Here is a 24,705-nt window from a genome sequence, read left to right on the forward strand (position 1 = left end):
AAAATGTTTCACATTAAGATTCTCTGTGTTACCTGTTCAGTGGAACCTTTTGACAGATGATGACAAAACAAATCTGAGTCGTATTGAAACCGTAAATGAAGGTTTGAGAGCGAGCCGAAGCACAACGTGACAGGAGCCTGTCAATCATCATCAAACAGGAAGCACCTCCACCTGAAACCTGAGGTCAAATCCAACAATTATCGTTACCTTTCACTTTTAAATTCATTGCCTGGCGTTGGTTTGAAAATGAGATAAATGTTGCAGCACCAGCTTTTATTTTGAAATTGACTCGCTCGCTCCGTCAGTGTTCACAGGTGAACAGGAAGCTGATGTTCATGTTGCAACATCGACTTTATTTTGAAATTTAGGCTCCTCTTTTGTTGGTGTGGTTCAAAAAGATGTTCGCAGACGCCATATTGGATTAATTAAATCCAGAGTTCTAACAATGGTAATAACAGTTCAGCCGGTAGTGAAACAGTAAACCTGCTGGTTCGTTAAACTTCTAACTCGAAGAAAATATCACTAATTATCCACAAAGTGGCCTCAGTTTTTTCCCTCACCTACGACTCTGACGTTTCTTTACAGAACCTCTGATGACGTAGACTTTCACTGATGATGTGTTTATTTCTGGTTGTTTTCAGGCGAATGAAAAGCTGACGGAGCTCGCAGCGAGGCAGCGTTTGTTCTGCTCGCTCAGATCTGCAAACTCAACCCTCAAAACATCGACTAAACATTTCACGCTGTCCTTCGAGCTCTCAAACCTTCATCAGAGCTCAGCTTTCTGAGCAGTTCTGTCACATCAGAGAGCTGACGTTGGCCTCGTGGTGCGTTCAGTGTCTGCCTTTTACACACGTTTGTGCACACTTCTGTTCCAGTGCTGTGTATCTATATGACAGAGCTTATATTTTTATTTATTGTTACTCACAGCAGCTGTTTGGGGGGCAGTTTTAACACCCTCATGAGTGTAAAATATTTTTTTTAATCATTAATATTTTCTTACTGCAGAGATTATTTTGGCTGCCAGAGTCCACCCACATGATCCTCGTTCATGATGGAAAAACTGAAGTGACCTGAGCCCATTAGCAGTATTAGCTCAGTTAGCCAGTCCCATCCAGTCCTGTGGAAACGTGTGGAAAAGGCGACTAAACGCACCTTTAAAGTGTGTGTGTGTGCGTGTCTGTGTGCATGTGTGTGTCTGTGTGCGTGTGTGTTCGTTCTGCAGGCTAGTCGTCGCTGATGACGTCCACGTCCTCGCCTCCCGGCTGCTGTGTGGCTGCTCTCCAGCGGTTCACATGCTGACTGCCCTTCCTCTTCTGCTGAGCTTCAGGAGACTCTTCCTCCAACTTCTGACGCTTGTGCTTCGTCCTGCGGTTCTGAAACCAAACCTTCACCTGCACACAGAGAGGGGGAGACAGGTGTGTCTTCATACAGGTGAAACATGTCAAATTAAACACAGGAGAGGGAGGAGGTCTCTGCTTCAACACATGAGAGACATACAGATACTGTGACACCCCCCCCCCCCCCCCTCCTCCTCCTCCTCGTCTGCACAATATTATTATTCTACTTACTTCTCATTCTGACTAATAATACGCTGCACGATACATTCCTGTACGATATATCATCACCACACGTGAACTTGAATGCAGCACCTCATAAACACAAAGTACATTTACTCAAGTACTGTACTGAAGTACAGTTTTTACATACTTCTACTACTACCACTACTACTACTGCTGCTGCTACATTCTCACAAACAATTATTAACAAGTCAATTGTTTTTTATGGGTTAAGATCAAACTTTATTGATCCCCGGAGGGAGATTCACAAGCTGCTCAGCAGAATATAAATCAGAACGAGCTCCACCTTCACCTGCAGATGAACACATTAATGCACGAGTAATTCTAATCCAATAACATCATATTAATTATTGTGAAACATGTTGCACTGCTGCGGATAAAACTGCATCATTGCATCAAACTGCTGTTTTTCCTGCTGCAGCTGCAGAGATTCAGGACTACAAGCAGCAAAATGTAGTTCAATGCAGGACTTTTACACCGTGTTTGTAGGCCACCACGTCCACCAGCGTATATTTTTTTCCTGTCAACTCGACAGCATCGTTTTGCACTACTGTTTGGGAACAGCTTCCACCACAGCTACCGCTGCGCTGCTCCCTCTCCTGCTGACAGTCGCGGTAATAAATGTGTCCGAGCTTCACGGTGATTTAATATCTTTCTGCTGGTAAAACATGAATGCGACATGCAGAACTGCTCCAACACGTCCAGCCGAGTCCCGTCTGCAGAGGTGAGCGCGCTGACTCAGTCTGAGCTCACGTTGCACAATCTGTCAGAGCGAACTGACATTAAATCTGTTTGACGGGATCCAGTCCGAGCGCTGCCAAAGGCCTCGGGTGACACTTTAATATCAGATCCTCGGTGTGACGGGACGTTGTGTAATTATGATGCTGATGTCACTCTGACAAATCTGTCAGTGTCATCTCGACGCTGACGAGTCGCCGCCGAGCGCCGAAACATGCGAGGAGGTGATTTCCTCTTGAGTTCCTTCCAGAGGAGAACTGACTGAGATTAATCCTCTCTGACAAAATCCAAATAAAACTTCACGCTCGAATAAAACACTTAACAGCAGAGAGACATGATCCACTTTTACAGTACGGACATTTACACGTACTCACATCTTTTACTGGAGTAAGAGTAGTAGCACTGTAAAAAATACTCCATTACAAGTAAAAGTCCTGCATTCCAAACCTGAATTAACCAAAAGGACTGAAGTATCATCACCATTGAGATCCTGCCGATGAAAAGTGCACTAGAAATTAAATTTATTATTATTATTATTATCAGTTAAAGTACTCATGATGCAAAAAGGCCTCATTCGGAGTGAAATCCATCTTTTTAACTTCAGTTCTCCACCTCTGACTGAAATCTGCAGCACTTACAGGCTCAGGTGGGATTATTTGAAGTATTTATCTGCACTCTGTGCTCCACCTTCAGTTTGGAGGCAGCAGCATTACTGCGTGCTGCAGCGAACGAGGCAGCAAAACCTAAAATAATACATTATTCAGATCAACTGAAGAACAATCAACCTTTTGAGCGTCCTGCAGTGGTTTTCACATGAAGTAAAAGTACCTCGCTGTTGTAAATGTACTGACTTTGACCACTGATCTGTGTGCTGGACGACCTCGAGTCGGATTCGGTGTCTTGAACGGCGCTGAACCTCCTCCTCCTGCTGAACCTCTGCAGCGAGGATGAAGATGTGAGGAGTTTTTGGACGGAGGCCCTGAAGTGTTTTGAGGAATGCGGCTCGCTCGTCATTATTCTCTATAAACGTGCGACGATTGCAAAATCTCTAATTTATGTGTGATTAATAAGCGTGAGGCTCCGCTGATTGATGGGTTTCTCTCCTTCCTGTCCTCCCCTCGTTGTGAAATTAGCTCATAAATAATCGAGGATGATTCACATCATTTCGCTGGCGTCGGGGCTCGTATCGCCGTGGCGACCTCATGACAAACACTGTCAATCACTGCTGAGAAAAGGTGGAGGGAGCGTCTGCGACCTGACTAACTGTCGACTCACTTCCTGCGATCTGGATCCCGAGCGCGCTCACAGGAAACTGATCCCAGACCAGCAAATTGTCTCATTCATTCATTCATCATTCATTCACTTTTTCCAGAGGAAAGTGTCTCATCGTTCACTGTTAATGATTGCTGTATTTTTACGGTGAAATTCTACAGCCCACTCCCGTTTCTGTGGAATACGGCAACTTGCTGCAAGGAAAATTGCATTCTGGGAGACTTGTGTGGACAACCCGCGCCGATATTTGAATCCACAGCAGATCGCTGTAATGAATTGCAACGTCACAGCTGCAGAAAGCCGTGTAGCCAATCCAGTCTCAAGGAACGCATTTCCCTCCTCACCTTTGCTTCGGCGTTCGGTCTCCAACCTGGCTCTACGTCCGACAGAGACACTTCCTTGCTCGAATAAAGATTCAATTCAGGTAAGAACCAGACTAATGTTGATAACAGCCAGCATAAAGTTGAGCCTTATGCTACGTTCATTAGGGAATGCTAGCCTTATGCTGGTTATTAGCATAAGGCTAGCGCGACAGACTTTCGAGCGGCTTCGACGCTTCATTCTCGTTATACCGTACAGTCATATTAACAACATTATCAGCGTTTAATAACGTCGATATTGTTTACAAACTTATTGAAACACTTCCGGCATGCTTTTCAAATTAAAAGCCCGTGCAAATACGGACTAGGTCGCTTCAGTTGTTTCAACAAGGCTTTAAAATGAAGAAATATCTCCCGATATATGTGCTTAATTCTTTGAAGGCTTCAAACAACTGCCATTTTATTGGGCTCATTTCACTTTAGGGGCAAAGTCTATGAGGGCCACAGTGATGTTGATAGGTACGTGTGTATTTCAGTGGGGTTAGGTATCTTTGGATTTTGTCAGATCATTCATTGACATGTTCCTTTTTTCCCCAGGATGTAATGCCTGTGGTGTTTTGAGTGACTGTAAGTACACACACACTGCAGTTCAGTGTTGTCCAATCTTATGTAAATGTCCTGTGATGTTGGTCAAGTTTTTATCCTCTGTGTTGGTGTCTTCCCACAGAGCCTAGTGGATCCTGTCTGAGCAGCTATCCAAGAAAGCAAGCAACAAAGATGTCCAGTCTGCCCTGCAAGGAGAGGGAGTTGATGTAGCCTCCTCCACTGTGCCACTTCTCTTGGCCCACTTCAAGGAGGACAAGGAAGGACTTCTCCTTCAAGCTGATGTAAGTTCCTTTCTCTTAAATGCACTTGTCTTTTGTTAATGCTTGTAGTGTGACATTGCTTGCATTGCCTATGTGTATTTCTGCTTGTAGGTACTCAGTGATTATCAATAATTACTTCGCCATGTTCATTTCTTAGGACATGCACAGCCAAGACACAGGCAATGGTCCAAAGACATGCTGGATGCATGTGGCTGACATCTTGCATGTGTGTCATGCTTTTTTGAGAGTCTGTTGCGTTTAAGTCCAGGGGAAATGGTTGTGGAATCCTAGGGCAGGACAGTTTTTGTTTTGAATGTAATTGGAACATTATTAAACGGGCAGGTCATCAAATTAGTCAAATCAGGTTGGGAAGATTTCTTTATTTTTTGACTTTTGTATCATGTTATTGATTTGTTTATATCTGTAAGCTGATGAAATGGAATGGACTTTTCCTGTTCAGTAGGAAATGTGTCAGTTTGTGGGATTCCACAGCCATTTCTACAAGACTAGGTCAATGTTGTGAGCGAGGTAAGAATTCACAAATAATTGGGGTTTTTTTCTGCAGGCAGGTGCATCAGCTGCTGATGTCGAAGAGGCACTTACCCTGCCTGCCACTCCTCGGTTGATACTGGTTGGTATGTGCTCTAAGTATATTGTATCAAATGCTACCAGTCATAAGCATTAATCTTTCATTGTTCTTTATTGGAAATATATGAAATCTGTTTGTTTCAGGTGATACTCCACATTGGATGCTGAGCATTGAGGGCCAGGTGGTGTGTGAGGGGACCACCTTTGTGTCTGACCTTGCAGTACTTTTTGCGTCATATTACAACTTTAACCTGCAGTACCAGGATGAGGCGGCTTGTACGCTGGAGTTCATTCAAAGGTCAGCAGCTCTCACACTTTCACCTACATACAGATGGTACTACTTCCATGTTGCCTGTTTCATGCATGACTCTCAGGAGATTCACCTGTGAAGTCCACTCTCCTCTCCATCTTACTGACTCCAACTTTAATCGGATTGCTAAGTGCATGTATTTATTTTGTGCATTTTTTTGTGTTTTCCATCTAAAAATTTCAGACGGTTCATCGATATAAATGCTGAGAAGGGAACAAGAGCCCAACAAGGAAAAGTGGTGTCAAAGAAGACTGGAAGAGAAGTGCAAAAGAAGCCACACAATGTCAATCCACACGTTGCCACACTTCTGCGCAAGCTTATGGATTACAAGTGGGACTTTGGAAATTAGTCAACACGTACCCCCTCTCTCACACTGTGACACACACACACACACACACATACACACAGGGAAGGAGGTGAGAGGGACAGAGGAGCAGGAAAGGGGAGAGAATGAAGAAAGGGATCGTGGTGTGAGGAATGTTTAGTTCGTCCAAAAATGTTCTAATAGAATGTTTTATAGTAAAAGGGACAGAGCAGCAGGAAAAGGTAGAGTGGGAAGAGAGGGACGGCAGTGTGAGGAATGTTTTGTTGGTCTAAATATGTCCCAGCTGAAATCCCTTTTTGCATTTGTTCTAAAATGACATAACATTGTCTGTTTAAAAAATGTTTGGTCAGTCAAATAAAATGTTTTACACTAAATTGCATTTGCTCTGTTTTTAAGTAGCTAGATCAAACGTAGTGCTGCCATTATATTGCTATATTGAAAGCCAAATACTGTGAATTAAATTTACAGGGCTGTAAATGGAAATGAAAATCACAGAATAGTAGTGTAATAAAAATTACAGTAATAGTAGATATCAATATGAAATTGCTGTAAATGGAAATAAAAATCACAGAATAGTACTGTAATTAAAGTTACAGTACTATTTTGTAAATTATATTTACAGTAATACTGCTGTAAATTTTTTACAGTGTTGTTATTCATCTGTTCATCCGTCAGTTATTCCTCCATTCATTCATTTAGTGTGAGTTATTTTTCCTGGACAGTTTTTATTCATTCACTCACTCGTTCACTCGTCCATCTGTCCTGGAAGAAGTCCTCATTCATTCATTCATTCATTCATTAATGTTAACCATGTTTCAAGATTTTTGTTGGTTTTGTTTTGTTTGATTCATTTGTTAATTTGTTCATTCACTTATTCATTTTTGAGAAAGAAATTCTAATGTTTTAATGTTTTAAATAAAGTTTTCTGGACAGTTTTTATTCATTCATTCATTCACTCACTCGTTCATTCGTCCATCTGTCCTGGAAGAAGTCATCACATTTAGTTTTTACCTTTTAATCATTCATTCATTCATCTTTTCAAGGTGACATGTTTTGATTTTGTCTTGACAGATTTGATTCATGCTGCCATCAGTCATATATTCAGTCATTCATTCATTCATTCTGTCATATTTTATATTATTTGTTGATTCTACTGAATATTTAACTTTAATTTAAATCAACAACATTTTGTTCATTTTTTTAAATGTAATTTATGTCATTAATTTATTAATTCATTCACTCATTCGTGCTTCAGGACAAAATTCTAAAGTTTTCTGAAGGAATAGTTTTCATTCATTCCTTCATTTATTGATTCCTGTTCATCACTTTCACTTTATTTTATATCAGATTTATTCTTATCCTCAAAACAGATGATAAAACTTTACCTGCCCTCTTTCCATCATGCCCTCCTCCTCAATTTCCCCTCGTGCCCTCCTCCTGCTCCTCCTCCTCAGTTTCCCTCCTGCCCTCCTCCTCCTCAGTTTCCCCTCATGCCCTCCTCCTCTTCCTACTCCTCCTCCTCCTCCTCAGTTTCCCATCATGCCCTCCTCCACCTCCTGCCCTCCTCCTCCTCCTCAGTTACCCCTCCTGCCCTCCTTCTCTGTTCCCCCTCCTGCCCTCCTCCTCCTCCTCAGTTCCCCCTCCTGCCCTCCTCCTCCTCCTTCTCCTGCTCCTCAGTTCCCCCTCCAGCCCTCCTCCTCCTCCTCCACCTCAGTTCCCCCTCCTGCCCTCCTCCTCCTCCTCCACCTCAGTTCCCCCTCCTGCCCTCCTCCTCCTCCTCCTCCTCCTCCTCAGTTCCCCCTCCAGCTCTCCTCCTCCTCCTCCTCAGTTCCCCCTCCAGCCCTCCTCCTCCTCCTCCTCCTCCTCCTCAGTTCCCCCTCCAGCCCTCCTCCTCCTCCTCCTCAGTTCCCCCTCCAGCCCTCCTCCTCCTCAGTTCCTCCTCCTGCCCTCCTCCTCCTCCTCAGTTTCCCCTCCCTCCCTCCCTCCTCCTGCTCCTCCTCCTCCTCCTCAGTTCCTCCCCCTGCCTCCTCCTGCTCCTCCTCCTCAGTTCCCCCTCCTGCCCTCCTCCTCATCCTCAGTTCCCCCTCCTGCTCTCCTCCTCCTCCTCCTCCTCAGTTCCCCCTCCTCCTCCTGCTCCTCCTCCTCAGTTCCCCCTCCAGCCCTCCTCCTGCTCCTCCTCCTCCTCAGTTCCCCCTCCCTCCTCCTCCTCCTCAGTTCCCCCTCCTGCTCTCCTCCTCCTCCTCAGTTCCCCCTCCAGCCCTCCTCCTCCTCCTCCTCCTCAGTTTCCCATCATGCCTACCTGCGTCTCGGTCAGACACAGCCCGCTGGCCAGCTGCTTCCTCTCTGCTCCGACGACGTAGTGATTTTTCTCGAAGGCTCGTTCCAGGCGGAGCAGCTGCGACGGCGAGAACGCCGTCCGGATCCTCTTGGGTTTCCTGGAGAACGGACCGTGGAGGAGCAGGTTCTCTGGACTGCTGTCGTCCCCTGAACACAAACAGCCAACACATGAGTCAGAGACCCGCAGTGAAACCTGGTCTGACCTGGTCTGACCTGGTCTGACCTGGTCTCACACATTCAAACTGACGTCAGATCTGCTGAACAGACTGAGCGAATAATAAACTACAGTTCATTTCAGTGAACTTTAACCTTCAAATATCAGTCGAGAAGTGAGACGACACCGTCACTTTAACTGGTGCGTGTGTGTGTGCGTGTCTGTGCGTGTGTGTGTGTGTGTGTGCGTGTCTGTGCGTGTGTGCGTGTGTGTGTGTGTGTGTGTGTGTGTGTGCGTGCGTGTGTGTGTGTGTGTGCGTGGTCAAACCACAGCCTGAACTCTGACTCAGCTTTTCACAGCGTGATGTCACACTGTGACAGTTTGCACAGTCATGATTTCTTCTTACACAAACAAACATTGCTGAGATCTTCTCTCATGTTTCCAGTTTTTATGTCACAGAATCAGGAACACACCTGGGAAAATGAATGTTTGTCACTGTTCACGTGAAATTAACAAAAACCTGACATAATTACTACAGAAACATAAATCTGAATGAAATGATAAGAACAGCAAACAGGAGCAAAGAGGAAATTCATCCATCACAGAAAGCACAGAAGAAGAGGAAGAAGAGGTGATAATAAACCTCATCAGTTTGTTCTGGTGCTGACTGATGAACAGCCAATCAAAAAGCAGCAGCTGTAAATCCTGAAACACCTGATTCTGAAAAATCAATCTTCGTTATTGATTCATGAGAAGTGATGAAAAGTTTTCTGCTCAAATTTTTCCTTTTGTTCATCACTAAAACTGAAAGATTCATCGTTTCACGTTTCATCACGTTTTATTTCCAGCAGCTATTGATAAAGTTGTGTATTTATTCTGATCACCTGCGATCATCTTTATTGATCTTCTCTGCTGTCTGTCTTCTCCGGTGTCGATTGTTTTGTAGATATTTAGAGAATAATTATGTATTCATGTATGTTAATGTAATTAATGTCATTTTAAAGCCTGTCGCCTTGATTGGGTTTAGTTTTTTTAGTCACAGTCTTTTCTTTTCTTTTTTCTTTTCCTGTATATTGATCTGTGCTGCTTCACTGTCAGGTATAAATAAAGTTGTATTGAATTATTTAAACGTGTCTCAGGCTGATGATAAGTTACTGGATGTGTGTGTCCGTTTAGATACAGTTTCATTTTCTTTGTATTTATTTAGGAATTTGATTACCTGATTGAGGTTTTAACTTCAGCTGAATCGATTATTGGTCAATTATTAATTATAATTTTGTAAATTCATTAATTGTTTGAGTCACTTTTCATTTGCTGTCAGCAGAATTTTATAATGTCTGCGACCTTTTTTTTTAACTTTTCTGTTTTGTTTCGATAATAAACTGAAAATCAAGACATGAAGACGCCAGCTTGGATTCTTGTGATTGATCCTATTATTGATCTCATGATTGATTTGATTATTGATTTATGATTGATGGACGTTGTGCTTCATGTTCACTGTGGTTTAAGTGTCTGTTTTTCATCTCAGAGGAAAGTCTTGTACTTTTTACTCGTCACTGTTTCTCTGATGGCTGCAGTTACTCAACAGAAGTGTTTCTATGCAAAGAATAAAAAGTCGCACAGGATCATAAAGTTGACGACTGAACTTCAACTGAACAACTAAAATATTATAAATGTGTAAATAATTGGCTTCTTTTCCGCTGCGGGACGATTCATCGTGGGTTGAGTTGGAAGCTCTAAGCTAACCAACGCTGTGGTTACAGGATTTTTCACCGCTGACATCATCGCAGGTTTAAAAAACAAAGCGATCTGTTCGCAGCCGCGTTGAGGTCACAGCGAGACGCCGGCGGTCAAAATGGACGTCGTGTTTCTCTTTGTGTTCTCGCTTTTGCTACAAACCCACAAGGAAACATCTGCGTCATTTTTCCGACCGTTTATTGAAATCTCACGTAAATTTTTCGGATCTATTTTACATAAAAACAAATCCGTGCACGACGTCTTGTCAACCGCCGCAGCTCGGCTGAAAGGAGGCGCCGCTGCCGACACGCCATACGCAAAAAAGTGGGTTGCTTGGCGGCTAGGAGGAGGCGAGGAGGACAATGATGGCGTGCAGACAGCAGACACGTGCTCACGCCTTTTATCCAACGTTAGCGTCCATAAAGTGATATTCATATGCAAACCGGGCGGCGGGAACCGTGACTGATGGAGGTTACCGGGTGTCTCATAGGAGCTCGGCTTGCAAATGTGACGGTTGGTTTCTGTTGAATGTCAAATAACCCGAGACGAAGCTTTAATGCAACAACGGCGGCGAGTTTACAGGCAGGTCAGAGGTCAGAGACGCTCTTCACGCAGGAGTCGAAGGCGGCAGAGCCTCGAGGCAGCGAGCGCTCTGAAACAACCGCAACGCAGATCCAGAAACTGGAACCACACGAAGCTTCTGCCAACGAGAACCTGAGTCAAGGTGCTCCGTCTGTCCGGATTCTTCTTCAGTCTGTTTGTTCCTGATAGAACCTGCAGAACAAATCAGACAGATCAGCCTCCAGCACACACCTCGAGTCCACGGCTGCTGTTACATACTCAGCTAACCCGCGTGGTGCATCGCAGTTCAGACCTGGAATTTACCCATAGTGCAACAGTGCAACAGTGCAATGCAAGATGTGAGACCTGCTGTCAAACCCGGAGCGTGTCAGTGCGTGTGCATACTTAAATACTCTGTTTATACTGCATATACTCTATTATCGTATCTTTACTCCCTTTTTCTATATTTCTGTTCCAGTTTCAGTTTCTGTTGCGTCTTCCTTCCTCAGCGTGAGACCCGTATTTGTTTGTGTATGATTCCAACGTGCTCCGACTCCACCTGTCCAGTATCCATCATCTATAGCTGCTCGTCCCTCGGGGGGGTCGCGGGGGTCCGGACTCGATCCCAGCTGACAAAGACTCCCCTCGACTCGAGGGTGACGCTCTCGCTGTTTTCAGCTGATTAAACAGCTGCAGATTAGCTTCTTAGCTCTGCCGTTTGGCCTTTAGATTAAATTTTAAAATTCACTGCTGGGATTGGTGGAAGCTACAGGCTGCCTGACAACAACGCAAAGAAACAGCGAAACCTCGGCCGACTCGTCAAGAACGTTTGAAGAGGATCAGTTTGTCCTTCGCGAACGAGGATGAAGACAAAGAATCCGGAGTTGTTGCTTCCCTCCGGCTTTGACCCGCAGATGTCAAACCTGTTTGAAGGCTGCGTGTTTTTGAGCTCTAATGACGTCTAGTTTGAAGGTTTTGACCCTTTTAACGGCAGCAGCTGACAGGCTGGAAGCAGGTAATGACGGTAAATCCTCCCTCGCACAACAAACGACAGGAGCAGGTTTAAAGAGCCGACGTGAGGCCGCAGAAACAGCTGCAGAGCTGAAGAACAGCCAGGACGCAATCGTGTCTCCTTTTCATCCTCTTACATCCTGTTTCTTCACATCTGCAGGAATCTTTTTCCACAGCACACAACAATATCACATCTATTTCTGTTTCCTCCTCTGTCACTTCATTTCAGCTATTTTCAAACCAAAGGTGTTAATGACTACAAAATATCATCAGATGGAAATACTCTGCTTCCTTTTAGACACTTTCCCCCCAAATCGACCTGCATCGCTTCAAATACAACCTGAAGCCTGAAGCTTCAAATACAACCTGAAGCGTTCAAAGAGCACAAAAGATGAACTTTACAGCCGGTTAGGAAACAGCAGAACAAATTTCTTTGACTTAAACCAGCTCAACCAAACCTGTGGAGACGAGTCCGTCGAGTCCGTCTGACATGAAACCAGACAGACGGCGAGAGGCCGTCGGCATCCGTTACGTTACGCTGCATGAAGTTTGATTTCCATTCAGATGTGACTCATGTGTCCTCCAGAACTCAAAGAAACCACCGTCTTTACCTCTCATTTCCTCCTCTGGTCCACCTCTTCATCATATTTATACACTTAGTCTTATAAGAAAGTTACAACATGTGAAGCAGATGAGAAGAGGCCAAACCTCCGTCTGTCCATGAACACAACTGCTGCCTTTCAGTTCGTTTTTTTCATCGCTGGAAACTTCACGAGATTCGATTCAAACAGCAGCAACAAACAAACGATGATGTCACTGAGATGACTCACAGGTGAAGTCTCACATTAATCCGCCGATCAATAACAGTCTGGTCCAGATGAGCAAATCCATTATCACCTCACTCGACCAATTAGGATCTTCATTTTATCTCGATGGCTGATGGAAAGGAGGACCGTGTTCTCTTCTTTCGTGGAAAGAGCCAATAGCAACTGATTGTGCAGATGACTGACGCTTCATACAGCCAATGAAATTCTGATGAGGATATGTTCCTACAGTGGGTAATTTACAGCCAAATCAGTGAATATTACACAAGATTTGAAATGATAAATACAGTAAAACGTCTCAATATAAAGATATATAGCCTAAAAATGAGTACAGATAACCTAAATATGGAAAAAGGATTGTCTAAATATTGATTGTCTGAATTTAAATATAGATATTTGTCTTAAATAAATATAGTAAACAGCCTTTTTTGGAGAAAACTAGATCTATCATCAGAAAACCATGTGTACAATCTAGATTTTCTGTGGTATTCTCATCAGTTTTTATTGAACTTGGACCAGAGTACGGCTTCATGCTGTGGTCTCATTGTGTTTTCCAGCCAATAAGGCTCAGATTTAGAAAAACCTTCTACTCCACTGTGTTCAGTGATTGTGACTGCTGGAGATTAAAGTTCATGCATGAAGAAAAGCTCTCAGTTTACTTTGGTTTGTGCTTCAGGTTCATTTTACAGGGATGGAAAAGGGTTAAAATTGAATTTAGCTGCAAAAACAAAACGACGGCAGAGATGAGAACATACTTCCTGTCAGTGGACTCGTCACTGACGAACGGCCTCAGCTGCTGCGATGACAGAAGAAGAGGAAGAAGAAGAAGTGAAGAATGTAAACAGAAGCTGGTGATGAAAGGAGAGATGCTGAACTCCGACCTGTCAGTCAAACAGGCTGATCGGAGCTCGGGCTCTTTTTGGTGCTGCTAATGCTAATGCTAATGCTAACAACCCAGTTCTTCTTCTGCTGTCTGTTACACACATCAGAAACATTAAATGCATCACTTCCTGTGCAACAGGAAGCACAGAGCAGCAGAATGATGCAGCTCCAACATGGATGCCGAAGAGGAGGAGGAGGAAGAGAAAGAAGAGGAGGAAGAAGAGAAAGAAGAGGAGGAGGTCTATTCTTGTGTTTCTTGTCTCACAGTCATTCATTTTAAATTTAAGGGGGAGGAAGATGTGAAGCGGGAAGAAGAGGAGGAGAAGGAGGAGGAGGAGGAGATTAAAAAAAGCCAAAACAAAAGGTTCCCTGCAGAGTTTTCCAGTAGAGAGAGAGGAGTCCCTGTTTGTCTTCACCAGAGGACACAAACAAAGGCAGGGACGAAGGAGAAGAGGAAAATCCTGCATTTTCACTGTCAGAGAGGAGGAGGAGGAGGAGGATGGAGATAGGAGTAAAGAGAGAAAAGCCATCAACTCTCCACTGATGATCAGGATGAAGATCAGATCAGGCTGTTATTGGCTCCTCATGACGGAGGAGACGCGCTCACAGGAGGCGACTTTCTGCGACAGCCACTCATATCTCTAAACACTGTGTTACTTTATATTATCTATAGGAGGCGCAGGAAAGAGAGGAGGAGGCGCAGGAAAGAGAGGAGGAGGGCAGGAAAGAGAGGAGGAGGCGCAGGAAAGAGGAGGAGGCCGTGTTTATCTATAGGAGGCGCCGGAAAGAGAGGAGGAGATGCAGGAAAGAGAGGAGGCTGTGTTTTTCTATAGGAGGCATAAGAAGGAGAGGAGGAGGCACAGGAAAGAGGAGGAGGCGTAGGAAAGAGAGGAGGAGGTGCAGGAAAGAGAGGAGGAGATGCAGGAAAGAGGAGGAGGCGTAGGAAAGAGAGGAGGAGGTGCAGGAAAGAGAGGAGGAGATGCAGGAAAGAGAGGAGGAGATGCAGGAAAGAGGAGGAGGTGCAGGGAAAGGCATGAAGGAGGAGATAAAGACGTCAAAACAAAATGTTTATATTGTTGTGAAGTTCACAAAAACAGTCGGAGAGAAAATGTTAAGAACATTTTCACTGTCAGAGAGGAGGAGGAGCAGGAGGAGGAGGAGGAGCAGGAGGAGCAGGAGGAGGAGGAGGAGGAGGATGGTAGTTGGGGCAGATGGCACATCAGGTCCCTCTGGCACCGAGAACAAGTCCAGACCTGACAGAGAGAGAGAGAGAGAGTGTGTGTGTGTGTGTGTGAGTGTGTGTGTGAGAGAGAGAGAGGTCTGCACTAACACACTCCTCCTCCTCCTCTTCCTCCTCCTCCCCCTCCTCCTCAGTATATTGAATAAATCAGAGGCTCCTTCAACATGAAGACGAGTTGTTTTGAGGGAAAAGAAAGAAAAATGAATAAAAACTTGACTGAATTGATTCAGACGTGATCGTTCAAATCATGTCAATCAGATCATGAAAACCAGCAGCCGAGTGATTCAAACTGATCATGTCGGCCCCTGACTCCTCCTCCTCCTGCTCCTCCTCCTCCTCCTCCTTCTCCTCACAGGAGAGAAAACCACCAGACGCCAACAGACTGAGGAAGACTCACCGACCGACCGACCGATCACTTTCACCACAACTGAGTAACAGCAGTAAAGAAGCTGAAACAATCTCATTGATCATTGACTCATTGATTGGTTGACTGACAGAAAATAAAAAGCATTTTGAAAACTGATGAAGATTTTCTTCTGTTAAACTCCAGCAAACTGAATAATGTGGAGCTTTGGACTAAACAAACACTGTGAAGGCGTCGATCGATTAATGGAGGAAATAATCAGCTGATTGATCCAGAATGAAAAGAATCATTAGTTCAAATGAAGCTCAACCAGCTCCAACAGTAAAATCCTGCTTTGACATGAACGACTGAGTCACAGTAATCTGATGAGATCAGAGAGAACAGGAGGACAGGAGAACAGCAGAACAGTGGAACAGTCACAGGGACATTTTACTGTACTCAGTACTTTTACTTTAATACTTCAAGTACATTTTCCTCATACTTTACTTTTACTGAAGTAACATTTTCACTGCAGGACTTTAACTTGTTACACAGTATTTTTACTGTGTGGTATTAGTACTTTTACTGCAGTAAAGGACCTAAAAACTGCATCACCTGCTCAGGTGTCACTGTGTTCTCATTGTTTACTCCTCTTTTACTCATTATCATTAGCTGACGAGCTAACATCGCTATAAACTCAAAAGATACGAAAGTGTTCAGAGTGAAGCGATGCAGAGTGACAGCCTGAAGTGACACGTCAAGAAGAAGAAGAAGAAGATGAGGAAGAGGAAGGAGAGGAAGAAGGAGAAGAGGTGTTTAGCGGTGAAGACACGTCAGAGGACCATCCACTGATCCTTTCTGCTGATCTTCACACTGAAAGCTCATCACAAACCTCAGCTGCCTGGAGACTCCCCGGAGTCCCCTTCAAGGACCCCCGGTTGTCCCCAGACCCCAGACTGAGCCCCACCTGGACCCCCCTCACGCCTGATGTTAGAAACATGAGACAGTGAGGTGAGCGGAGGCTGTCAGCTGCTTCCAGCTAATGAATAAAAATGTGTCTGAGTGAACAGAGGAGGAGGAGGAGGAGGAGGAAGGAGTTAATGGGATTGCCTGTATAGAGGAGCAGCGACAGGTAACTCTGTTCACTCTGTCGCTGCTTAGACGGCCGCAAATCTACAACCTGATTCTAAAAAAAATCACCTGACACCAGTGAGCCTGTTTACCTGTGGAATGTTCCAAACAGGTGTTTGTGGGGTCTTCCACAATGTTCCCACCCTGTGTAACACTGAAAATAGCCCCCAAACCGCTTCCTCCTGTTTGTTTGATAAAGCAGTCTTTAGCAGAATTAATGAGACTTCTGAAAACTGAAACTTGATATTAATGAAGCGTTTTTAAAGATTCAGACAGGAAGTCCCACAGAGACGCATCAACTCGTCGACAGTTTCCATCACAGAATAACAGACGTCAAAGCTCCGTTTCTTCACTCAGACGTTTAAACGTCAGTGTGCACGCTTTGTTTTCACCTGCCCAAGGTGAACGTTCTCTGCACGATTCGTGACAACCAATCACGGTTCAGTATGCAGCTTTACACAAATAGCAAACGTGATTTTTATTAGAACCGTGTGTCCAGCTGTCAAAAGTCTGAAATGAACCATGTTCCATATTCAGATTGTGGATTTGTGATAACGAGGAGATGAGATTTTAACTGAAAACTAAACAGATGAAACAGATTTATTATTCAAAGTGTTTTTCTGTGTGTGAAAACACGTCTGCAGGGAATCAGAGTCAGTTTCACTCGGTTTGTTTTCCTCTCTGAGTGTTTTTACAGCCATCAGAGAACAAAAGCCTTTAATCTGACAAGTGCTGAGCAGAGCTGGGTGTGTGTGTGTGTGTGTGTGTGTGTGTGTGTGTGTGTGTGTGTGTGTGTGTGTTTAAACACTGATGAGCTGACAGATATCTGCAGGTCACCTGCTGGGGCGACATGCAGCTTCTAAAACTTTACAAACTGACTTCCTGCTGGGACCCTCTCACAAAGCTCCATGGCCCCGTTCGGGTCCACAGCCCCAGATTGACAAACTTCCATGACTTATTCAGGGAGTAAAGAAACCAGGTATTAACCTGAAAAAACTGTTCTAAAAACACAACTGTCACTGTTTGGAAAGCCAGTTTAACCAGCGTTTATGTTATTATTATTTTCTTGATATTGTTTCAGGACTTTTTTTAAATTAAATTATTAGATTATTAGATTGCAATGTAAATTTCATTGACATGTCATGCTCAATGACAATAAAGAATCTTGAATCTTGATTATTTAGATTAAACAGGAAGGATTCATGATTCACTTCATCTGGAAAACTCTGCATCAGCAGTAGTTGGAGATACGTGGTTTTGCCACCGTCAGTGATATTTTACTTTTTTATTCAGATGGTTGTATTTTTGTTTTTGACCAGCAGAAATAAATCAAAGACAAACACGTTGAATAAAAATAACATAAAAACTTCAGTCAGGTGATTCCAATTTAATCAAATTAATTCTAAAAAACATGAAGTGTCTGAATTTGTGATTTACAAGTTTTTAAACTACAGAAAGTAAACTTCTGGAAAATCTGCTGATTGACGATTATGAAGATGAAAAACCAAACTTGCTGCCTGACACTTGGAACAGACCCGGAGGGCTAGTGTTCCCCCTCAGACCAGGACCTGGACCTGGACCAGGACCAGGACAGCTGACTCGGGTCAGGTCACCTGGTTCAGGTGTTCCTGTCAATAAAGCTCATTTGAATCTGACTGGATGAGTTCGTCTTTATTCCTCCGCCTGCTGTCAGCATCTCTTTGTTCAGATAGATGCAAAATGATACAGCTGGTTTCAACATTTCACCCATAGAACTTCAACGAAGAGCTGAACAGGAAACAGACAGAGTGCAACCAGGCTGTTCATTGATGGGGGGGAACGTGGAGGTGAAGAGTTGAAACAGGAAGTCAGAGGAAGTCAAAAAACTGAAGGAAAGACATTTAAATTCAGCCTCTGAGTTTAATTTTTGAAGGTGAAATATTTTTATTCTCTCATTTAAAGAATAAAAAGCCTCAAAATTATTCACATATTCCAAAAATATTTTATGTGTATTTCAAATTTTAGTTCCTCAATAAAAATGTCTATTTTGTTTTATAAATTTATCTCGATTTCCTTTCTGTTCATATAAAACTCTAGACATTATAATTTTCTTTTTTCATTTATTAATGTGTTATTATTTGTCTTATTTTTTTAAATCACATGAAATCATAATTTAATATTTAATTCAGTGTAAGCAGATCATTAATCTATCCAACAGCTCTACTCGTATTTTTAATTGTTTTATTATTTCTAAAAATTTCGATTTCATCAAACCAAAGAATCATTTTAATATTTTTAGTTTTGATTTGTCCTCTCCGCTGGGTCGCGTCCCGCATGTTGAGAAAATCGATCGTTCTGATCAGTTCTCTTTAATTGAATTTTAATTTTCTGTCGAAAACACTGAAGGTGCTTAATTTTCAGTCTTAAATCTGACTGACGTCAGGCCGCTGCGTCATCAGACATTAATCAATCATGTTTTATGATCGATCAGACAGCTGAGATCATTTAGAGCCGCAAATCATAAATATGTGCAAACAGAGATGATTTTCATGAACTCAGCGGCTCGATCCTTTCTTTAGATTTTAATTCCAGCTGTGAAGAAAAGAGTTCAGTTAAAGTTTGTTTAAAATTCATTTAAAGACAAAGACTGAAGAGAAATTCTCGCTTATTGAAGATTAATTCGAAATATTAAAAAAAGAAAAAACCCGTTTTCCTCCCATAGTTTAGTAAAAGGCCCTGAAGCTAAACTCCGTCTGATCTGAGTCTCTTTGCTTTAATAAGAATCATATAAAAAAGAAAAGTTGTGGAAAATGAAATGTAATATTTCTCTTTTTATCCAGAAAGAGTCACAAACAGCTGCAGAGGATTCAGCTGGAAAACCAAAACCAGTGAGCGCGTGTCAGTTCTCCACTTCATGATTTACAGAGAAGATCAAAGCGTCGAATAACAACAACAACAATAACAACAATAATAACAACAGTAATAACAACAATAACAACAACAATAACAATAATATAAACTCCGCGTCCACATTTACACTGAACTCCCTGCGCGGAGCCTGAAGAGCAGCAGGAGGATTTAAAAGTTGTGACTGAGCTGCTTGAAAAGTTCTTTCACCTTCGTCTTAATTTAACGCGAAGCTTTGATGTAGTTTGGTGAGTTTCAGTACAGACTGAAGAACATTAAAACGGCTCAGCAGCAGCTGAACACGTTTCCATTCATCACTGAGCTCACTGAGCATCGTTGATCATTATTATTAATTATTATTATTATTATTATTATTATTATTATTATTATTATTATTATTATTATTATTATTATTATTATCAGCGTCATCGTCATTACAGGTAAACTGCGGGAATATTCCAGGAATTATTTCAGGTTAGAGCGCGCGTTGACAACAGTATCAGACGCAACTCTCGCTGGAGGGATGAGTGTGTGTGTGTGTGTGTGTGTGTGTGTGTGTGTGTGTGTGTGTGTGTGTGTGTGTGTGTGTGTAGTTATTTCCTCAGATTACGTGAGAAGATTCAATCGGGAAGAAGTGACTGATGAGAGAAAATGATCCAGAAGAAGAAGAAGAAGAAGAAGAAGAAGAAGAAATCCAAATTTGAATACTAATTAATAGAATAATATTAATGGATGCAGAGTAACAGTGAGCCGTGTCTCAGTCTGAGGGAAAAAAGCTTCGACATGAAAAACAGTAAAATGATGATTTTCCCTTCACAGAATCTGTGACAGCAAATGATCCAACTCTCCAATAACAGACCAATAATAGAATCGATTATCAATCAGAATCCGTGTAAAAAAGTGTAAATCTGCCACTCAGATGCTTCAGTACAACTACTATGAAATACTTTCGACTGCTAATAATACCACCACTATACCAACATATTCATTATTAATGAGGATCAAACATGTTTACAGTGGAGTGTAAACAGCTGACACATACTGGTGTTATTATTATTATTATTATTATTATTATTATTATTATTATTATTATTATTATTATTGTTATTATTACTACTACTACTACTACTACTACTATTATTATAGCAGAAGAAGGGAAATAAGAGAAAATAATAAAACTTTAAACCAAAAGAATAAAGAAAGAAAGAAATGTGAAGGTAAATCAGAATCGTAAATCACATTTCTAATTTCTTTCTGATTTAAAATATTAATTCTACTATTTTTCAAACACACTCGTTCAGAGGCACGCGGACTAAATAAAAACTAAATTTCAGATCAATAAAAAGACAAAAAAAAGCTAATATTGGATAGAAAAGTGGCTGAAATCAAAGAAATGCACAAAAACCAGGAGAAAAACCTGAACGCATAAAGACAATTAAATGTAAATACTGTGACGTTTAGGAACCGAGCCCCCCCTCCTCCCGGCTCACCTTGGAAGCGGTGTCCCAGGTACCGGCTCCGCAGCACCCAGGGGTAGAAGTTGAGCGCGTCCCGGTGCTGCGGGCTGAAGAAGCTCTGCGGGGGGATCTGCAGCGGGTGCAGCGGCAGCCCGCCGGGGCTCTGCGCGTGCGTTCCGGGCTCCTGGATCACCAAGTCCGGCCCGGCCGAGTACAAAGTCCTCCCGCTGCTCCCCTGGAAGCAGGAGCCGAAGACCCCGGCGGCGGCGGCGGGGTGCAGAGACTCCGGGAACCTGAGCGCCGTGGGCCGGATGGGCTCGTCCCCAGAGCCGCCGCCGCTGTGGCTGATCGCCTCCTTCCCGACCAGAGACTCTATGGTGAAGCATTTCTTGTTATTGCTGTGCTGGAACATCGTAAGCACCTGGAGATGAGCGGGTGAGGAAGATGAAGGTATTAACAAAACGGCGTCCAGTTAGTCCAGCTCCTCGGACTCGGGCAGCTCAGAATCCCAGCTCCCCCCGGAGAACCATAATTCTCCCCAGAAAGTCCGCCTGTGCGTAAAAGCCGTGCGCAATTCCTAATCTGTGCACCTGGGAGCGGGAGAAGTTTCCTCTCACCTGTGTCCGGGGCGGTGTCTCTGGCCGCCGCGCGCAGGATAAAAACCACAAACTCCTCTCAAAGTGTCCGGTCAAAGTGCGGCGCGGATCCTCCGAGCAGCAGCCGGGTTCGAGCAGAGGGCGGCGGGGCTGCGGGCTCTGATCAGTCGGTGTCTCCTCGCGTCTCCTGCCGCCGCATGCTGCAGTCTGAGCTGGGAGTGTCAGTCAGTCAACAGGCTGCGGGGAGATACCTGCCCTGCCCTCCCTGCAGAGGTGCGCTGAGCATGCGCAGATGCGACCTTTCCGACAGCCATTTTGTTGATCGAGTGGGTGACGGTGAGGAAGATGATGATGATGATGATGATGATGCAGTCTTGAGTCTAAATTAATCATCAATAATCATCTGGGGTGTTCTGTAATACTTTCATAGTATTGATGAAGTCAGTATACTGCAGGTCAGTACCTGCTCCTTACTGCTGCTGTGTACTTGTACTGCAGTTGTCTGAGTAGTTTGGCCTGTTTAACATCAGATCCAGATCAATAATACAACAATAATCATAAAATACTTTATGACGCAATTAAAATGAAAGTGATGAAAACATTCATGCATCAATAATTAGAATCCAATAATATAATCAATATTAATGAGTCACTCTGCACAATGAGTACTTTTATTTTTGGTACTTTAAGTATATTTTGATGCGAATACTTCTGTATGAATAGTAAGATTTGAATGCAGTACTATTAGTCATAACAGAGTGTTTGTGGTATTTTTACTGAATTAAAAGTTCTGAGTAGCTGATGATGAATTATCAGTGACATCACAGCAGTTTATAGTTTAACTTCATGTTATAATAAACTTCATGAACATTAAACCAACATTTTTCCTCTCATGTGGAAATAAACTAAATCTAATGAGCGAGTCTTTATTTTATTTCATGTCCACCGACAGTAGTTTGACTGAGACGGTGTAAAATCTCTTAAACGCTATAACTGTTTGGAGTGACTGTTAATAATAATAATAATAATAATAATAATAATAATAATGATTAGGTCACAGGGATCAGTAAAAAGCAGGCGTGTCCTGTTGATGGTCGCTCTGGACGGCGTTCGTGAAGCTCTGATGGAAATGTCAGACAGCAGGTTTCCCTTCATGCTCTGTGTCATACGTGTCTCGTCTGACCTCCAGCAGGAAGGTTCAGAGATGATTCAGCAGCATCTTCAGACCTCAGATCAGCCTGTAGAATAACAGCAGAGCTGAATGTCTCATGATAACAAGAATCCGTCCATGATGGAGGATTTTAACTCTAATGTTTGTGTTAATCATGTGTTGTTATTTGTTCTTCTACACTGAAGAAGGCTGTAAATGAACTTTTAACTGGATGAATTAGTGTTTATTTAATATGTTTCTGTTTTAAATGGTGCGTTTTCATTGGCTCTGATCATTTCAAGGCCTGTGATGAAAGTGACACGTCAGCACGCTTCCACTGGTTTGATGTTAGAAATTATCTGTATTATATGTATATATGATTATATGTATTATATGATTATATGTATTATATGATTATATGTATTATATGATTATATGTATTATATGATTATATGTATTATAATCTGAAGCTCAGAGTCGAGTTTCAGATAACAATCATTTTCATTTTTCATTGATTTTTTTCATGAATCGATTAATCGTGTACTTTGACGTCAGTAAGTGAAAAATGTCCAAGACGACATCATCAAATGCCGTCTCTTTGTCTTCTGAAGAGTCTAAAACCCAAAGAGTGACAGGAAGCAGCTCTCAGACGTTTCATATCTACAACCTGAATATTTTTCTCTGTGATGAGACAAAAAGAAGAAATTCAGTTACGACTCAGTTCAATTTAAAAGATCACAAACAAGAAAAACGTATAAATGGACTTCCTTTAACTCAGCGTGTGTGTGTGTGTGTGTGTGTGTGTGTGTGTGTGTCGCTCTGAGCGACAGGTCAATTGACACAGAACAAGACAATTGACCCCAGGGGTCAAAGGTCAGAGGAAGCCTCCCTCTTTTATCTGGCTTTCAGTGTTAATCGCAGCTCTGTTAGCCGACAGGCATCAGACCGAACGAGTCGAGACAGAAATCATCCAACTGTCGTTTAAAATGACTCAACTGTCGGCTTCATTTCTCTGTTTGAACTCGTGTTTTTGACATGACATGAGCTACTGAAGCCTTCAGTGTAACTGAGTACATTTACTCAAGTTTGAGTCACTTTACTCAAGTATTTTAGTTTTCTGCTACTTTAAACTTCAGAGGTAAATATTCAAACAAACATTTTACTTCACTACAGTTATTTGATCATTTTAGTTATAGATTCTGATCAATAGTATAAAATCTAATCAACTAAAACACTGCGATGAATTCTTATAGATAAAGATGAGACTTCACGAGTTACCCGGCAGTTTATGAAGTCAATACAGTGAACGCCTCATTCAGCAGCTTTAAAGTGATGAACACTTGAATGCATCAACAAATAGAATCCAAAACTGCCTGTTCAGATGTTCTGATTGGAGGACTCGTTGGAATAAAGGCGAGTTTTTAACCAGGAAAGAGTGAAGGACTCAGCAGAGATACACGAGCACTGGACGGATGGGAGTGATGGGAGTTTGCTCTCATCTGCACAGAGGAGGGGGCTGTAGGAGCAACACTGGATGACACGGTGGATGAAGAACCTTTCTGTCCTAAACGCACCACAGCAAAGACATTTTGATCAGCACGAAGAGCAAAGAGCCTGAACGGTGACTCTGTGAGACATTCACTGACATCCTGTTGTTTAGAAACACTTGACATTCACGTTGTTTTGCTTCAGTTCATCCCATCCTGAAGGTTCAGGTCGCTTCGCTGCACGTTTACATCCTGAAAAATCACCGCTGACATGAAACCAGCTTTAAACTGAGTGTTTCTACAGCCTCCACCTGCCGACAGGTGGGACGCAGCGTGCTTGTTTGAATTTAACCATTCAGAGCGCTGAAGTAACAAACACTCGTGTCAAAAAGCCCAAATGTGCTTCTTTTTTTGCAGAAGAAGAAGCTTCTTTTTCAGCATCACGTTGTGTTTTTGTGACTCGTGTCGCGTCACCTCTCCGTCTGATTCCACCCACGCAGCCCGGACTCGAACCTTCCTGCGCAGCTTTGGACCTGGAGGACAAATGCCAGCTCATTCAGGAGTCTCTAATTGTGGCCCGGGAAGCCGCACAAAGCCCCCCTGCCTCCGCCTTCAATGGGCTGCCCCGCGGAGGCCCGTGTGAACCGCGGAGCCCTTTTTCCTCCCCATCCTGCCTCAGTGTGGCGGCCCCGCTCCCGCCGCCCCTCCACATGTTAATTAATAGGCCTTACTGGCAGATTTGGATCCCGCTCGGCTTTGATTGAAGGCGGCCATTAGCATCTATTAATTCTGCCTCTGGCGTTTTATCGCCGGCTCTGAAAGGAGGAATTAAGTGGTGTGAGGCTTTGTGAGGGCTCGGGGTGTGAGGCTGAGTTAAAATGTGATTATTGTCCCCGCAGCCTGGAGCCAGCTA

The 24,705-nt window shown here is 43.1% G+C and overlaps 1 protein-coding gene and 1 long non-coding RNA gene across 2 annotated transcripts; one reads left to right on the plus strand and one right to left on the minus strand.

The window, feature by feature from the left end:
- Positions 1 to 1,223: 1,223 nt before the first annotated feature.
- On the minus strand, positions 1,224 to 20,971 carry emx3 (empty spiracles homeobox 3). The gene is made up of 3 exons (XM_041944475.1): positions 20,593 to 20,971; positions 8,296 to 8,480; positions 1,224 to 1,391 (listed from the first exon to the last, which is right to left on the minus strand). The coding sequence occupies exons 1-3, from the start codon at positions 20,969 to 20,971 to the stop codon at positions 1,224 to 1,226; spliced, it is 732 nt and encodes a 243-aa protein (XP_041800409.1).
- On the plus strand, positions 3,895 to 5,409 carry LOC121611783. The gene is made up of 4 exons (XR_006007116.1): positions 3,895 to 4,011; positions 4,505 to 4,534; positions 4,635 to 4,794; positions 5,339 to 5,409. It is a non-coding gene; the product is annotated as an uncharacterized LOC121611783 (long non-coding RNA).
- Positions 20,972 to 24,705: the final 3,734 nt, after the last annotated feature.

Source organism: Chelmon rostratus, chromosome 9 (genome assembly GCF_017976325.1).
Source record: "Chelmon rostratus isolate fCheRos1 chromosome 9, fCheRos1.pri, whole genome shotgun sequence".
NCBI classification, from domain to species: domain Eukaryota; kingdom Metazoa; phylum Chordata; class Actinopteri; order Chaetodontiformes; family Chaetodontidae; genus Chelmon; species Chelmon rostratus.

What these genes read in the sequence shown, in the direction of transcription:
- emx3 (XM_041944475.1), bottom strand. Translation starts at nt 20,971, where the DNA reads ATGTTCCAGCACAGCAATAACAAGAAATGCTTCACCATAGAGTCTCTG. An exon ending in CCTGGGACACCGCTTCCAAG is followed by an intron (nt 8,481 to 20,592) that starts GTGAGCCGGGAG and finishes GTTTGTGTTCAG; the next exon opens with GGGACGACAGCAGTCCAGAG. An exon ending in TGTGTCTGACCGAGACGCAG is followed by an intron (nt 1,392 to 8,295) that starts GTAGGCATGATG and finishes CTCTGTGTGCAG; the next exon opens with GTGAAGGTTTGGTTTCAGAA.